Source organism: Lissotriton vulgaris, chromosome 12, assembly GCF_964263255.1.
Source record: "Lissotriton vulgaris chromosome 12, aLisVul1.2, whole genome shotgun sequence".
In the NCBI taxonomy this organism is placed as follows: domain Eukaryota; kingdom Metazoa; phylum Chordata; class Amphibia; order Caudata; family Salamandridae; genus Lissotriton; species Lissotriton vulgaris.
In genome coordinates, this window is record NC_141700.1 from 78,372,004 (window position 1) to 78,390,072 (window position 18,069).

The 18,069-nt window shown below is 44.2% G+C and overlaps 1 protein-coding gene across 7 annotated transcripts in view; it reads left to right on the forward strand.

Annotated features, from left to right (window-relative positions):
- Positions 1-18,069, forward strand: part of ACER1 (alkaline ceramidase 1) — a 113,586-nt gene that overhangs the window by 26,096 nt on the left and 69,421 nt on the right. For 3 of the 7 annotated variants that reach the window (XM_086947217.1, XM_086947216.1, XM_086947218.1), the window contains exons 2-3: positions 2,466-2,569; positions 14,144-14,236. In XM_086947217.1, the coding sequence (XP_086803343.1) occupies positions 2,477-2,569; positions 14,144-14,236 (186 nt within the window). In that variant the 5' untranslated portion in view covers positions 2,466-2,476. Of the gene's footprint in view, positions 1-2,386; positions 2,570-14,143; positions 14,237-18,069 lie in introns of all 7 variants that reach the window. The other 4 variants (XM_086947220.1, XM_086947219.1, XM_086947221.1 and 1 more) reach the window with 2 other exon arrangements.

Below are 18,069 nucleotides of genomic sequence, written 5' to 3' on the forward strand. Positions count from 1 at the left end.
GTCATTTACAAAACCAATAGTTTCAACTTTCCTACTGCGAGACCTATTGGCAACGCCAGTGCTTGTTTTATCTCCATCTGTGGTCACAAGCAACAAGAAATTAAAAAATGTGTTATAATTTTTTTTGCCGTAGTTTTTTGCAGATTGAAGTTCAAACAGACTGCATAATAATTCCCTTATATTGCTTCACACTCCTACGAGTCCTTTCTTCACCCAATCCTGTTCCAGTCCACAGTAATAATCCACCAATCACCAATTGAGCAAGTCTAGAATACCTGAAGAGATCTGCCACATACTGCTGGCCAACAGAGGACTCTCAATGAGTCTACCAATGAGTGTCCCCACCAGCTACACACTATGATCGCTTCTTGACATCTCACAATGACAGTCATATATGGGATCATAGTAACAAAGCCTATCCCAGTAGGTCTCCCTCCCATCTCCCCCTCCAGCCTACTCCTGCTCAGGATCATAAGCTTTAAACTAGAAATCTGAGAATGGACAATCCAATGAATACCCAAATAAGTAGATTATAAGAAATACAACAAACGGGCCAGCAGATAGGTTTAAAGGTGCTCGCTTCCAGAAAACCATAAACTGCGCACCTATGTTTCACCATTCTTCATTTACCAGACATGGGAGTTGCGTTCCATAACACGATAACCGCACCTCAAGGGTCATCACGCATGACATGGAAACACTTCCAACATAGGATCAAAACAAAAGCAATTCCCCTCCATCAAGACTTTAGCATATGCGAGCTGGTTCTCCCCCAAGGCGCCAACCTCCAGAGCGGCGTTTAGAGCTCCCTGCAGTAGTCTCCCTATGGCTTCGTTCCAAAAGTCCATGATATACTTTTTAAGAAGGCTACTGGCGCCCTTGTCTTCTCTCTGTTTATTGTTCTTTTCACAGTGCTCCTCCATCTTGCTCACCTCATTTTTTTTTCTACTCCTCCCACATTTTCACGACATAGACCATTAAAAAGGACGAGTTAGAGGGGGAGTCTAATTTGGTTTCACCCAGAGTATTCTCTGAGCAAAGGCCCCCTCTGCTCCCAGCCACACACCCTACTTAGTGTAGTATGCTACCCAAGTAGGCAAGCTCCTCCGTGCCCCACATAGGGGTAGTAAGCGCTATATAAATGTTACAATACAATACATCCAGTGTACCTAACCATGCTTTCGTGTAACAGGCAGAGAGAAAGTCTACCCTTTAGTCAAGGGTGTCTAATTTTTAATTTTACATTTTGAAGAGTTGCATCTTTATATGTTTTATTGGTTTACAGATTCCATACAAGTTCCTTTCCACATTCTGTCCTTTAACATCCATGCAAGGAAGAGCTCTTTTGCAACACACATTCCAGACAGTCCAAAAAGGCCACGCCAGTGAAAGGCACGTGCTGTACAAATGCATTAACTTGATGTGATGTTCTTAGAAACTTTGGCATCTGGAAGGATTGCGAAATTTTCAAAATGACCGGTCCATTTGAAAAAACAGCAGGTCTGAGGCAGAGACAGGGTCTCTGCCTCAGACCTGCCTTAGGGTTGAAAGACTTGCACTCGTGCAACCCTAAAATCCAGTTGAGCTGTCGCACACTTACATCTTCGATCGGCCCCCTATGATCCATGTGTGTTCTGTAAGGTTATAGTCATGATGGCAATTGGAAAACATTTGGAGTGTGATTCACAAACTTCACTTTGTAGAATGTTTAGTAGTACCACTAAAGGTACTACAAAATGAACGTTTTACCTTTACTTGTGCATGCAGTTTTCTGCCTCGACTGTGGAGTTACAGCACACGTAAATATAGGTCTTAGTTGTAAATATTGGAGAGACACAGGGGATTGGACATGGAAAGGGGCAGACGTCCTTGTAAACTGGATGGATTTAGGGATGACTAAGAGGGGCTAGGTAGGGTCAGGGAAGGGTTTGGGGTGGGATATCGCCCCACCACACAAAAGCAAGTCAGCTGCTTCACTCTGAAGGTTGTGAGATGTAACTTTCTCTTTTGTAGCATGTTTGTACTCTGAGTTTCTGAATACCGAAAGTAGTAAACTTACTCCAACATGTAAACCTACTCAAGTCAAAACTGTAAGTTAACTTTGCGAATCACGCCCTAGGTGTCAGTAGAGGCTTGTTTTATAATGAAATTTCGGTTCATTTGCACAACTAAACCTCTTCGAAGTAGTCTTTCTGGTTTCCACCTGAGAAAAGCTGTTTTTCAGGTTTGCTGTTTACATTTCTCCTGGTTGCAGTCTGCATGGTGAATAATCAGTCGCATGCAGCTCACAGACTTCTTCGATAGCTGTCTTGCTTCTCGCCCAGTAGGACTGGATCTGCTAATGATAGGCATGATGCTTCTGTATGTGTATGTTGTGTTGTTATAGGAGCTGTCCCGACAGGTTGAGCTTGCTGCCTTAAGTGCCTTTGCCTTTGCTGTGTGTGACAAAGATTTCTCTTTTTCAGAGGGTCCCACCATGGTGCACATCCTGACCTACCAGAGCTCTGAGATCGACTGGTGCGAGGGTAACTTCCAGCACTCTGTGCACGTGGCGGAGTTCTACAACACGGTGAGTGTTATGGTGATGGTTGGTGGCCTGGGCCCAGTGTCATGATCACCAAAAACTCCTCTCAGTAGATGATACACAGGACAGCAAGCGACCTTTGCTTTTTCATTCTAAACAGTGTCCTTTCCTAGTTATTCAGTCTGTACTCCGCTCTAGCATCCTCCTTCGGGGCCGCCATCTTGATTCCAGGCGTAGGTGATCTGCAGAGATCAAATCGTTCATACAATTCAAGAAGTTACTTCTGAGCAAAGGCAACATTGTCACAGAATTTGAACATCAGCTACATAAACTAGGAACCCCTCTTAAGAGATTTAACAGAGCCACCCATTCATTTGGATAAAAAACATTGGGCGGGAGATAATGACACGTATTTTCTTGAGAATCAACAGACAATTAAGTCTGTGGTGCGTACTACATATGTAATGAGATTTCGTCAAACATCTGTCATACGCAAGAAAATTGCTTGCATGTGTCCCGGCATGTTGAAGGCACATTTTCATTCAGCTTAAAAAGGTTGCGGTGTAGCAAGAATTCCTTGGATTTATGCAAGCAAAGAAAATTGCCCCTCTGACTGCTGTAGGGGGTGATGAAGTACATCAGGGTTCAATAGGCTGTGCAGGTCCCTGCGCCCTGGTGCCACTGCACCTGCTGCAACAATGGTAGATACACACACAGGTGTGCAGGTGAAAGGCCCACATTGCCTATTTCAGTGGGAAAAAAAAGAATGAATCATGTCCTTGGGTACCTATCCTTTCTAAATATTTAGACAAGTGGTTCTTAACCTTTTGACAAGTTCAAGTTTCAAGTTTTTTATTTTTATGATAACGGAACTCTGTCGAGATCCACATAACAGTTTAGCAATAAAGTAAAAAAAGAAAAGAAACAATTTTCAATACATATTTAAATAGAAATGTCAATACAGTGTTAAAAAACATTTAAAGAAGGAAAACAATTTAAAGCAAAACATTTCGTTAGGAGGATTAAACATAGCTACAATGAAATCATAAGCAGTAAAAATACCCAGCTGAAAACACAGAGGTTTTACCCATTTTCGTCTGTGTACCATAAGGGCTGGGCAAACAAAAACTACATGGTATAAATCCTGGGGATAGAGTTTACAGAGGTCACAGATATCTGTACCACCATGCCATTTAGACAATAAACAATTCAATGGGAGTAAATCATATCTTAACAGTAAGATAAATCGCCTAACTGCATGAGGAAGATTCCAACCTAAATATGGTTGACATTTTTTAATTTCACAAGAGTTACCGAGGGTGAACATTCCTCTCTTAGACTTTCGGATCGTACTATCAGCTCTAAAACTCAACTCCCAAGATGAGGTTTTTAAAGATAATTTTAATTGGGGAGTTGATAGTGTAAAAAGACTTTGTTCATCAATCTGTAATAGAGAAATTGCCTGTCTGAAGTTTTTTACTATAGAGGAGTAAACATTATAGGAACCCAGCAGTTCTTTTTTTATTTGAAACCTCAGGGTGCCAGGTTTTCCTTCAGCAATATAAAAAACCCATCTCACAACACTCGCCACTGCCTGGGACCGTGCACTACGTAGACCAAACTCTTGTCGCAACGATGACGTAGAGCTTGCAGTATTTACAGAGGCTAGATTACGAAGAATTCTTCCCTCAATAGAATCCAGGAATTTCCAGCATGCCATGTCCACTATTTCTAGTCCGAAGATTAGAGATGCGGGGATTTTTGCCTGATAGACTTCGAGCAATATAGAAAAATGCCTCCGACCTGTCGCTTTGTATAAGGAGATAAGACTCCTCCCTTGAGCGAGAGCTTTCCTACCATTCTTCTCTGTATGGGTTTTTTCTGAGAGATTACTCGTGACGATCTTCCCAAGGAAGGGGTAGGATTTAACTACTTCTAATCTTTCCCCCCCGACAGACCAGAAATAATCGCTGTATTTAGGTTTTCTCCTTCCACAGAAGCACATTATTTTACTTTTTGAGGTGTTAATTTTTAAAAAGTGGGCCACGGAGTAGGAGTACAGACTTTTTAAACGATTATTCAGACCCTTTGGGGTGAGGTCTAGAATTATAATATCGTCAGCATACATTAAGCATGCGATGGATAATCCCCCTAATACAGGGGCAATACCATTACTCGTGGCTAACATGGCTTTAGGTAAATCCGCAATGTATAAGGAAAATAACAGTGGGGCCAGGAGGCAGCCCTGTTTAAGCCCATTATTGGTAGATATTATCCTGGAGAGTCCTCTATCACCACCCATTAAAACTCTGCACCAGGTGTCTGTATGGAGTTCAATAACTAGTTTCAATAGGCTCGGGGGCATTCCTAATTTTATTAGCTTACTCCAAAGCAGAGCTCTTTCCACCTTGTCAAAGGCCGTAGAGAAGTCAATAAATGCTCCATAAAGACCTCCTCTACGGACTGTGACATATTTTTCAATTAAAATTTGAAGAGCAGTAGAGTTATCTAAGGTACCGTGGTGTTTTCTAAATCCGGTCTGCTCTAGTGGAAGAATTGCAGACATGGTCACCCAGTCATTTATAGAATTCAATAGACACTTGGTGAAAACCTTGCCTATAGCGTCTAGGAGAGCTATTTGTCTATAATTTTCAGGAGAATCCCTGGCGCCCTTTTTGTAGATAGGAATTAGCAAGCTCCCTTTCCAAGAATGTGGAACAATGCCATTATTATAACAGGCTTTAAAGACGGGGTATAGAATTTTTCCCCATAAGGCACTATGAGTTTTCAATACAGAAATTGGAATTTCATCTGGGCCGAGGGCACCGGACGAGCGGAGAGCTTTAATTGCAGTTTCAATTTCTAATTCGGAAGGAGGATCATAAGGACATAAATCTTCCTGCAATTTATTGCGATCAAACTCCTCGCCATTACTACTATATAGACCCTGAACAAAATTTACCCAAGTCTGCTCATTTATTGATATCGGAGAGGGTCTGGCTCTCACCCCACAACCCTCCCCAATTAGTGACCAAAAGGTCTTAGTCCGACCATTCTTGGCGGCTTCCCGTAATTTACACCAAAGAGCGTCTTCCTTCTGACGTTTTAATCTGACCTTCAGCCTGTTTCTTCTCCTCTTCAAGAGTGAAATTCTTTGTCTACGGTCTGGAGAGGGAGAAAGGTATTGGGCCCTTACCAGCTTATTTATTTCCTTATTTAAATTAAGGAGATCAGAGGGAATTTTATGCATTACCTTAGCTGTTAGTTGCTTTTGAGCTTTTAATTTTAAAATTTGTAAAAATGACGTAAAGCAGTCTAGTTCTCTGCCTTCCCATAAAGCTAAATTATCTACTGTATATTCCAGTAAGTTGGACAGATTTTTAATAGTCCCGGGGTTCCAATAGCACTTCCTGCTTTTAGTATTAAAGTTCAATAAATCATCCCCAATTTTCCAGTGATTTTTGGGAGATGATACATTCAACTTCAGCATCAAGACATTATGATCACTAAGATCGGTGGCTAACACTACCAGGTCCTTCAAAAAATTAAAAAATGTGCTATCGACAATCACATAATCCAAAATTGAACCACCATTTCCTGATTTATGTGTTAAATGAGCAGGACTGTCAGAGGGAAACCTCCCATTGGCTATAATACAGTCTGCTTCGGTTAAGCTCTCTAAGATTAATTTCCCTCTTTTATTTGTTTTAATATTCTTTGGGAATATGGCTTTTGGTATCTGGAACATTTCCTCCTTTGTTTTGTTTCTAAATAACCCTAAAACTCCATTTGATATTTTTGCATTTAAATCACCCACCAGTATAATGTGTGGAGGGGGACAGGATTCCTGTAGGTTAAGGATGAAGGAGGAAATCGTCTTAATACCACAGTTATATTTTAAATCAGGAGGTAAGTAAGCATTTATTATTATGACCGATTTGTTCGAGCCATCATTCAGGAAATTTATTAATGTGATCGCCTGGAATAATTTATTCGAATCTACAAAGTGGGTATAATTCCATGTTATTTTGTTAGATAGCAAACAAGCTAGCCCACCTTTGGCTCGGCCTCTGATAGAGGGAGTGGCGCTGCTCTCTAGCACATAATAATCTTTCATGACTGGAAAGTGCCCTATTAGCCAGGTTTCCTGCAAGCAGATTATATCTGCATCTAAAGAGTTTAAAAATAACAATTTATCGGAACTCTGGGTTAAACCAGCAACGTTCCATGAAATTATTTTTGAGTTATCGCTAAAGATTAGGATTGACTCCGAATGAAGGACCCGATTTATTCGACAGGATAGAGGGTAACCAACTCCACTCAAAATCAGCATCTTTTACCCTAGTCTGTTTTAACGAGAGTGGATTATTAACTATCACTTGTCGCTTATTTTTTTGTATCCGTATTTTCAACTCTTCATTCTTTACAGGAAGGTTATCCGAAGAACAGGCTTTCAACCCCTGATAGGTTAACAATCCTTTACAGTTTTGGCCGACTAATTTGGCCGGTATGTGAGTATCAACATCAATTCCTCTTATTTGAAATTCTTCTGCCCACTGGAGAATGTGGTTTAATACCAGTTTGGAGTAAAATTTCACACGAGCTATCTTTCCATTATTCGAAGTTATTAGATTTACAACATCTATATCTGCCGAGTGGATTAATTTTAGGCTCTCTATTTCCTGAAAACAATTAACTAATACGGATCTATTTAAAATCAGGTCTGGATCAAAGATGGGAATAAAATCAAGAAAGAGAGTATCTACGTATTCTCTAGTCTTAGGGGCTGTCTTACATGTAATTTCAGGTACAACAACTTGTGAGAAAGGAATAGCCAAAGGATTTAGAATTGCTCTTGAAACTGAATCAGAAGCAGGAGTTAGATTTAAATCATTTACAATAGTACGTTGAACATCAGCGTATTGCTGATTTGTGTGGCTTATTGGTTCTTGTTGTACTACTGAAAGAGTTACCTTTGGACTTGACACTAGTTCATTTGATGAATTAGGATCCGAATCGACCAGATTGGAGTTGTTTATTAGAGAATCTTTAACATTTTCGAAAATAATTTTCCGTTGTCTCTTTTTATAGAATCTACGATTTAGTTTTCTTTTTTTCCCTTTTTGTTTTTTAGATACCTTTATTTCGAATTTATTCTCATCTGAGGGAGGCACTTTATCCACTATGGCCAATGAATTTAGGGTTTCTTTATTTGTTTGGGGGACAAAAATAGGAAAGATAGGAGGTAAGGTATTACTCTCTTTAATCTCCAAAAGCGGAGATGTCTTAATCTCTTGTCCAATAAGAGCGGCACAATTATTTTTAATTAAATTCCCATTCCTTTGGATGGGAGAGTGGATCGGAACTATAAGATCTGTATTAGTCTTACCCGGAAAATCAGACGCAGTAGGCAGGTCAGTTATTATTTTATCCTTTGTTTCATATTGTTGTTCCTCACCTAAATTTTGAGGGGAATTTGATATTTTTGGGTAGATGATATCTTCCAGTCCTGTATGATTACTCAATAGTGCCTTTAGGATCAGAGTTACTGTGTCAAAGACATTATCTGATCCATTTACTAATTTTTCCAAGAGTATTAAGATAGAAGAAATTAGTCGCTCTAGAGTAGATAAGGAATCGGAGATTACATTATTTTCTCGTACATATGAATTATGCCGATCATTATCTTGATTTTGGTCGTGAGAGGGACTAACAAATAGATTCATTTCTGGGGTAGAAAAATCTGATTTATGAGAGGGTGTGCTGCTGTATAGATGCAACATAGGAGTAGCCATAATATCCTGTCTTGGGGTAAGATTCTGAATTAGAACTTTCTGGGACTCAAGATTAATATCAGGAAGGGTGTAGTCCTCTGGAGGAATATGCAGCGGGGATGATGAACCAGGGCATATATTTTGATCATTATTTAAAAAGGGAGAAGGATTATGAGCTATAATTAATAATGGGGAACCTTGATTTACCTCTTTAGTTACCAAGTTTTGGGTTTCTGGAGGGGGAACTATATCTTGTTCTTGATTCTTATAGGTTAACACTTCAGTGTGGGATGGGGCTGTAATATCTGGCGAATTACTAACTATCTTATTCATGCAGAAGTCTTGTACCTGATCTTTAGCACTAATGATAGTATTATCAGAGTTGACTTCTTCTCGATCCGCTTTGTCTTTACCCTTATCCCATAATGAATATAGCTGGCATGTGCTTTTTACTTGTACCGCTGGCCCGTTTCTATTTCGCAAAGGATTAGATTTGGTTTTAGAACAAGCTCTACCAACTAGCACTCGCCCGGATCTTAGTTTCTTGGTAGTCATCTTGTATATAAAAGACGAGGGCAAATGTGGGACACAATACAATCCTATAAATATCAATAATATAAAATTGAACAGTGAAGATGGAAAAAAATGGTTGAAAATGTTACCAGTATTAACCTAAATGAAGGATAAAAGGGATGTGTCCCAGCCCAGCCTCTATCAGTCTCTGTCGGTCACAGTCGGTCCCGCCCTTCTCCCGGGCTTCTCCCGGCGCCCTCCCGCGCGCTCCCGCGCAGCGGGTCTCTTCGACTGCTAATGAACTATTAGAGCTATGGGGGGAGGAGCCGGCAGGGAGAGCGCCCCAGCTGATTGCAATTTGGGGAGGTTGCTGGCGCTCCTGGGACAGGTAGTCCTGCGCCAGCAACAGCTCGCAGCCCTGCTTCTCTCACTTTCCCTCGTTAGAGCTTTCAGTCCGCCTTCCTCGCAGCGGGACCCGCGGAGCGGGTACCGCAAGATGTGGGTTGAGTTGAAATAAAAGGAAACGCTCTGGAGAATGTGGCAGCAACGTCCAAGATAGAGAGGAATCCACTGGAGAGCAGAAGGAAAGAGGCTTATCTGCACTGCTGGAGCGAGGGAGGAGCCGGCAGGGAGAGCGCCCCAGCTGATTGCAATTTGGGGAGGTTGCTGGCGCTCCTGGGACAGGTAGTCCTGCGCCAGCAACAGCTCGCAGCCCTGCTTCTCTCACTTTCCCTCGTTAGAGCTTTCAGTCCGCCTTCCTCGCAGCGGGACCCGCGGAGCGGGTACCGCAAGATGTGGGTTGAGTTGAAATAAAAGGAAACGCTCTGGAGAATGTGGCAGCAACGTCCAAGATAGAGAGGAATCCACTGGAGAGCAGAAGGAAAGAGGCTTATCTGCACTGCTGGAGCGAGGGAGGAGCCGGCAGGGAGAGCGCCCCAGCTGATTGCAATTTGGGGAGGTTGCTGGCGCTCCTGGGACAGGTAGTCCTGCGCCAGCAACAGCTCGCAGCCCTGCTTCTCTCACTTTCCCTCGTTAGAGCTTTCAGTCCGCCTTCCTCGCAGCGGGACCCGCGGAGCGGGTACCGCAAGATGTGGGTTGAGTTGAAATAAAAGGAAACGCTCTGGAGAATGTGGCAGCAACGTCCAAGATAGAGAGGAATCCACTGGAGAGCAGAAGGAAAGAGGCTTATCTGCACTGCTGGAGCGAGGGAGGAGCCGGCAGGGAGAGCGCCCCAGCTGATTGCAATTTGGGGAGGTTGCTGGCGCTCCTGGGACAGGTAGTCCTGCGCCAGCAACAGCTCGCAGCCCTGCTTCTCTCACTTTCCCTCGTTAGAGCTTTCAGTCCGCCTTCCTCGCAGCGGGACCCGCGGAGCGGGTACCGCAAGATGTGGGTTGAGTTGAAATAAAAGGAAACGCTCTGGAGAATGTGGCAGCAACGTCCAAGATAGAGAGGAATCCCTTTAACCTTTTGACACATGTGGGCCCCCGCTGAATCATTACTGGAATGTGGAATCCTTATGGGAGTTTGACGAATTCAGAGACCCCACTGACTCCTTATTTGAGTCCAGGGAGCCAGTCCTGTGCAATTTTGACGATTTGAACCGCATAACAACACACACAAAAAAGAGACACAAGCTTTCATCAAACAACACATAATGAAATATATGATATAATTAACAAATATAAAAAAAACTCTCAATTTAAATTTTCATAGAAAGGTTGGAGCTTTTTTTTAATTCAGTTAAGGCCACGCTTCTTCTTTACTATACTCTGTTTGATGCACTTGCTCTGCTCCTGCGAATCAATCTAAGAATACGAACTTAATTTTTAACCACCAACCTCAAATTCCTTTACATTTACAGAATGTTTTCAAGTGTTCAATTTTACATTTTGCTTCTTTGCTTATGTACACTGTTATTAATGCTTAGTTTTCTAAGGTGTTGCAGGCCTCCAGGGGTCCCCAGACCCAAGTTTAAGAACTAATAATTTAGGAAATATATGTTTAATGTATACATTAACCTGCATCGAGCATAGTGGATTCTTGAGCGTTACAGTAAGGAAATACATGCTATGCCACCTATAAATGTTATTTACTAAGAGCATCTCTCGCATTTACCGTGTTCAACACTGTGTCTTGCTATATAAAGTATTCCTGTTGGTTCCTTCCTACCAAGTCAAATAAACGTAATTTTTCATCCCGAAATGCCATTTCTAAATAACCCAACTTATGACCCGTGCAGGCCCAAGAGAGACATTTATTTTGAAAGAAAGCTTTCAGACATGAACTGCAGCGCTGTGCTAAAGGCTGTCTTCTGTGTGACTGACCCTCCCCCAGCCCAGCTGGACTCCCGATTCCCTGGCCTGTAAGGAATTCTCCCCAACAGCCCTGTGCGCGCCTGAGCATAGTTGTATCTGTGTCATCCCATGTGCCCTTCACTGACATGAGTGTTCAATAATTAAGTCCTGCAGCAAACATTCCACTCCACTCTTTTTGGCACACACACCGGTCTACTCACAAGGGCAATGCACATTTAGATATCTTTCACAGGCGATGGCACATGTTCTACGGATTTTCTGTTGCCCGGGATGGTTCGAGATGTCGGCCTGGGTAGGCAAACATTTCCCCCTACAAAGGATGGCCCCTTTTAAACTGGTTTTGCAGATGAGAGACGGTGTGTCCGTCCTCGTGAGCATTTGAGCGCGAGCAGGGGTGGCCCTTGCCCCAGATTTGTAATCGGCTTCTCCGGCTCCCTCCTCGCTCCCTCCCCCCCCCTCCCCCCCGAGAGAGCAGGGCCCGCCCTCTTCCGGCCGCTTTGTCGTGGCCGCCCTAGTTACAGGGTGAAAGGTACTTAAACGCCTCTCGCAGCCGGCCGACGCTTCTGAGCCCGGGAGGGCGGCGACAGAGGCGGGGAGGGGTAGAACAGAAAGATGGGGGATTAGAATAGCACAGAAAAATAACCCGGAGGATGCTCGACCGACGCAGAAGGTTACACAACAGCACACTTCGATCTCTGTCGACAATAAACTGTAGGACTGGCATGCCTCAAACAGTGCTTCAGCGCCGCGGCAGGTTTAGTAAGCGCTTTATGAATCTAATTACAACCATATAAAACAAAACGTTTTTAAAACTGGGCCCCAGGGATTTGGAGATTTTCCCAGCTGTAAGTGCACATTACGCGTACGCCATTCCCAGAAGCTGGCCGGGTAAGCACAGAGGAGGAGGGGCAGTATATTATAAGATATATCTAGAGAGACTCCTGGGAAGATATTTTAAATCCTCAGAAAGTCAGAAATCGCATTTGGAAACTTACGATGTATATTACATATGCACTGTTATATTTATATATGTCATTTAACAATCAGGGTGAACTAAGCTGGAACAACACCATCGATCCTGTTTGACAATGTCATTCTGATTCGATTTCAAAGTACTTGGATGCATATTTTCAATATGTTTTAGATATTTCTGCCGAGGCCTCGCCAGTTCTATTTGGTGTCGATTGCTTGCCCACGATGGTCCTAGGCATTTAATCTCTTTGCTCAATACATTGCCTTCGTTTTAGACTCCTATGTTTTTTAATATTTAAATAAATGTTGTTAAATTGAATATTTGCTTTTAAAGAAAATATACACGATTCTAAGCCAGCAAACCTTTCCGGGTAGGTGTAAATTATCTTGGACGTGCAACAAAGAGTAAAAATGCAGACTGACAATTAATAGAGATTAAGTCCAATAAATCCTTTGAAATTCTCTCCTGTATTAAGAGGGTATATTTACATTTTGGGAAGTTGACTCCCTCTATCTCAAGGGTCAGGTTGTTACTCGCTTGAGGGATTAGTTAATACATTTCATTGCTAATGGAAACTGCAGGCACGATTATTATTTAAAAGCTCCCTTCTAGGCGTTTGGTTGAATTCATGAATTTCATTAAGAACTAAGTATTGGCAAAGTCAATCTGTCTGGCATTTGCTGCCAGTCTTTATAGCTTTGCCAAAGCTGGTTTGGTTTTGCCATATTTTTTATAAAATGTTGTTGTGGGAGCTGCTGGGCCTTAGCCCAATATGAAAAAAAACTGAAAAAGCAAAAAGGCTTTTCTCGGTCTCAAAAATCAGACATTGGAGTAGTAGTCACTGGCAGTTTACAAAGTCTTTATGTTTTTTGTTAATACACAGTCGGGAATTTATGTGACTTAATATCCGAGTTTAGTTCTAATCACGAGGTTCTCTTTCAATAATTCTGGGGCCCCAACTTAGAGTCGGTTTCAGCTTCTTCGGAATAACGAAGAATATTCCGGCATGGCATCTCTTTTGCCGTAAACCATTAGAAAGATGCTTTCAAGGAATATATGTCCAGGTCTGAAGATTATCACATATTTAATAAATCCTGACAGCCAGACACAATCTGTCCCCCTTACCATCTAGTGTTCCACTCTAAGAGAGGCAAGTGTCCCCCTGGGGTACTGTTGTCCTTCTACTTAAAAGTTACAAGTCCGCCCTGTGCGATACTGTTCGTTCGGTCTGAACATTGCTGACAGGATACTCTCCAGGTAGGATTCCCAAATGAGACCATCCACCCTGTAATCTGTTCTGGGAAATACAATATTTGATGACTGAATTGATTTACAGAGTTCAGTCAACTCTGCCAAGTTCTTGATGTTTTTGACCCACACAGCCTGGTCTCCAGCTCCCTTGTTTGTTGCGAGTATTCGGTTTCCCCCCTTTCTGCCCCTGGTCTTCTATTATTAATTTGGAGTCTTAGATGAATGCTCGCTGCCCAGTGCCCCACGTCCTCCTCGTGGAAGATTTCTTCTGTTTTGTTCTCCATTTCACGCATATGATCCTGTCTACGACGCATGCTGTAGAAAAAGATACTTTTCTGTAAAAATAGAATAACATTCTTTACAGCGCCTGCTGAGTGGTAAGAGTAAGAGGTGGCACTACCCTGAGGATTGTGGGATCTTTCAGTGGCCAAGAGGCTAAAACAAAATGCCTACCCTGTATTATTTTTAAACAAAGTAGTAGCTTTTTAGATTGTAAAGTGATCCAAGATCTTCCGCCTTATAGAAGCAAGTTTTTACGTCATTCATATCTATAGGTGTTATCTAAGTTTGAGAACTGTTGTTCAAGGTATGTAAAATGTTACTTTCTGTTCACTGGGCTCTCCGCTATCCTACAGCATTACAGTTTTCTCTTTGCTGCCTTTAGTTCTTTCTCCTGAATTTCGCATCTATTTCATATATTGTCTGCTCAGCTTCATTTTTCTAGTTTCTCATTTTCTTTCTTGTATTCTTCTGACACTTTTTTCTTGTATCTTTGTCTATCGCTTCCCCTCAGATGTTCTCTGTATGTTCCCCTCTTTCTGCCTGCCATCTCACTCTTGAATTGAAGAGTACATCGGAACAATCTTGCTATAAAGATGTGATCCAGGTAAATGAACCAATGAAGTGTGACGATGGCGAGACTGTGCTGAGTTTTGTGCCAGTCTGATGAGTAGCAATGGCGAGGCTGTGGTGAGTGCTGTGACAGTGTAAAGAGTAGCAATGGTGAGGCTGTGGTGAGTGCTGTGACAGTGTAAAGAGTAGCAATGGTGAGCCTGTGACAGTGTAATGAGTAGCAACGGTGAGCCTGTGACAGTGTAATGAGTAGCAATGGTGAGCCTGTGACAGTGTGATGAGTAGCAACGGTGAGGCTGTGCTGAGTGCTGTGACAGTGTAATGAGTAGCAATGGTGAGGCTGTGCTGAGTGATGTGACAGTGTAATGAGTAGCAATGGTGAGGCTGTGCTGAGTGATGTGACAGTGTAATGAGTAGCAATGGTGAGGCTGTGCTGAGTGCTGTGACAGTGTGATGAGTAGCAATGGTGAGCCTGTGACAGTGTGATGAGTAGCAATGGTGAGCCTGTGACAGTGTGGTGAGTAGCAATGGTGAGGCTGTGCTGAGTGCTGTGACAGTGTGATGAGTAGCAATGGTGAGCCTGTGACAGTGTGATGAGTAGCAATGGTGAGCCTGTGACACTGTGATGAGTAGCAATGGTGAGGCTGTGCTGAGTGCTGTGACAGTGTGATGAGTAGCAATGGTGAGCCTGTGACAGTGTAATGAGTAGCAATGGTGAGCCTGTGACAGTGTGATGAGTAGCAATGGTGAGGCTGTGCTGAGTGCTGTGACAGTGTAATGAGTAGCAATGGTGAGCCTGTGACAGTGTGATGAGTAGCAATGGTGAGGCTGTGCTGAGTGCTGTGACAGTGTAATGAGTAGCAATGGTGAGCCTGTGACAGTGTGATGAGTAGCAATGGTGAGCCTGTGACAGTGTAATGAGTAGCAATGGTGAGGCTGTGCTGAGTGCTGTGACAGTGTGATGAGTAGCAATGGTGAGCCTGTGACAGTGTAATGAGTAGCAATGGTGAGCCTGTGACAGTGTGATGAGTAGCAATGGTGAGGCTGTGCTGAGTGCTGTGACAGTGTAATGAGTAGCAATGGTGAGGCTGTGCTGAGTGATGTGACAGTGTAATGAGTAGCAATGGTGAGGCTGTGGTGAGTGCTCCGACAGTGTGATGAGTAGCAATGGTGATACTTTGGTGAGTGCTGTGACAGTGTGATGAGTAGCAATGGTGAAGCTGTGGTGTGTGCTGTGCCAGTGTGATTAGAAGCTGTGGTGAGTGCTGTGGCAGTGCGATGAATTGTAATGGTGAGGATGTGACAGTGTAATGAGTAGCAATGATGAGGCTGTGGTGAGTTCTGTGGCAGTGCGATGAATTGTAATGGTGAGGATGTGACAGTGTAATGAGTAGCAATGATGAGGCTGTGGTGAGTGCTGTGGCAGTGTGATGAGTAGCAATGGTGAAGCTGTGGTGTGTGCTGTGCCAGTGTGATTAGAAGCTGTGGTGAGTGCTGTGGCAGTGCGATGAATTGTAATGGTGAGGATGTGACAGTGTAATGAGTAGCAATGATGAGGCTGTGGTAAGTGCTGTGGCAGTGTGATGAGTAGCAATGGCGAGGCTGTGGTGAGTGCTCTGACAGTGTGATGAGTAGCAATGGTGAAGCTGTGGTGTGTGCTGTGCCAGTGGGATTAGAAGCTGTGGTGAGTGCTGTGGCAGTGTGATGAGTAGCAATGGCGAGGCTGTGGTGAGTGCTGTGACAGTGTGATGAGTAGCACTGGTGAAGCTGTAGTGAGTGCTGTGCCAGTGTGATGAGTAGCAATGGTAAGGTTGTGGTAAATGCTGTGACAGTGTAATTGTTAGACCCAGCCTCGTGGCGTGGTCCCTCCTGACCCATAGCAACCTCCCGTCCGAGCTTCCACCACAACAGACCCCTGAGTCCCCCGGCCTATCCCAACCTTTCCTACACGTTAAGCCCTGACCCTTTCCGGACTTTCCAGCCCGTGCCTCCATCTTCCCGACCCATGGACCCTGTGTGCCCACTTTTCGGCACCTAAGATGGCTGCCCGAGCCAGCGCGGCCTAGGTCGAGAGGCGCCACCCTGGCTGGAAGACAGAGCGCTCCCCTTGAGTGAGAGAGGGAGGAGCAGTATCCTTCACACCGCCGACCTCTCCTCGAGAAGTGGGTTTCGATCGCTCCTCCGGAGGGCTGGCTCCACGCCTGCTGTGTGTCTGGGACTCCTCCCGAAACCAACTGAATGAATCAAAGGGGCCGCATGACAGGAAACCCCAACAAGCGGCCCCCAGGTGTCAAGACCCCTGCCGACCAGACTCCGGAGGTCAAAGAGGAGCAGTCCTATAACTGGGGTTGCCCCGGGACTATTGACAGATTCGACTCTGGAACATCGAGAGCCCTGCTGACGTGGTCGCGGCTCGTTTGGCAGAGAAGGACTTCTGCTGGAACCACCTGAGCCCTGCTGAGTGACTCGCGGCTCCCCTGCAACCTTGAACCACCTGAGCCCTGCTGAGTGACTCGCGGCTCCCCCTGAAGATCGTAAGACCACCGACATCGTGCTTGAGCCCTGCTGAGTGACTCGCGGCTCTCTGACTCTCCTGGTCCGGCTGGACACTGTAAAATCGCCCGTATCCCCCGGCTCGAGGATTGAGAGCTGTCCGCCGGATACGCAACAACATTTGACTCTGATCCTAAAGACCGTCCCGCTACCCTTACCCTGACCAAGACTCTAAAGCTCTGCTACGCTTGTAATTACTAAGCTTATCTGATCATAAATATCTCCCTTGAAATACGAGATAAAGAAACGTTCTTAAGAAGCTACGGTGTGGTGTCTCCTTGTCGTGTGGTGCATGCGTAGTGTGTGCGATCCTAGACTCGAGACTCTCTCCCTGAAGTCTCGCCCTTCAGTGCTCATCTTCGTTCCTAGGGAGGTGGGTCCTAGGGTGGTCAGGTGTACTTCCTGCCCCCCTCTGAGGTCACCTTCTAACAGTAATGAGTAGCAATGTTGAGGCAGTGGTGAGGTTTGTGACAGTGTAAAGAGTTGCAATTGTGAGTCTGTGAGAATGTAATGAGTAGTAATGGTGAGACTGTGGTGTGTGCTGTGCCAGTGTGATGAGAAGCTGTGGTGAGTGCTGTGCCAGTGTAATGAGTAGCAATGGTGAGGCTATGGTGAGTGCTGTGCCAGTGTAATGAGTTGCAATGGCGAGGCTGTGGTGAATGTTGTGACAGTGTAAAGAGTAGCAATTGTGAGGCTGTGACAATGTGATGAGTAGTAATGGTGAGGCTATGACAGTGTGATGAGTAGCAATGGCGAGGCGGTGGTGAATGTTGTGACAGTGTAAAGAGTAGCAATTGTGAGGCTGTGACAATGTGATGAGTAGTAATGGTGAGGCTATGACAGTGTGATGAGTAGCAATGGCGAGGCGGTGGTGAATGTTGTGCCAGTGTAATGAGTAGCAATTGTGAGGCTGTGACAATGTGATGAGTAGTAATGGTGAGGCTGTGGTGTGTGCTGTGTCAGTGTGATGAGAAGCTGTGGTGAGTGCTGTGACAGTGTGATGAGTAGCAATGGCGAGGCGGTGGTGAATGTTGTGACAGTGTGAAGAGTAGCAATTTTGAGGCTGTGACTATGTGATGAGTAGTAATGGTGAGGCTGTGGTGTGTGCTGTGTCAGTGTGATGAGAAGCTGTGGTGAGTGATGTGCCAGTGTGTTGAGTAGTAATGTTGAAGCAGTGGTGAGTTTTGTGCCAGTTTGATGAGTAGCAATGGTGAAGCTGTGGTGAGGCTGTGACAGTGTAATGAGTAGCAATGGTGAAGCTGTGATGAATGATGGGCCCGTGTAATGAGTAGCAATGGTGAAGCTGTGATGAAT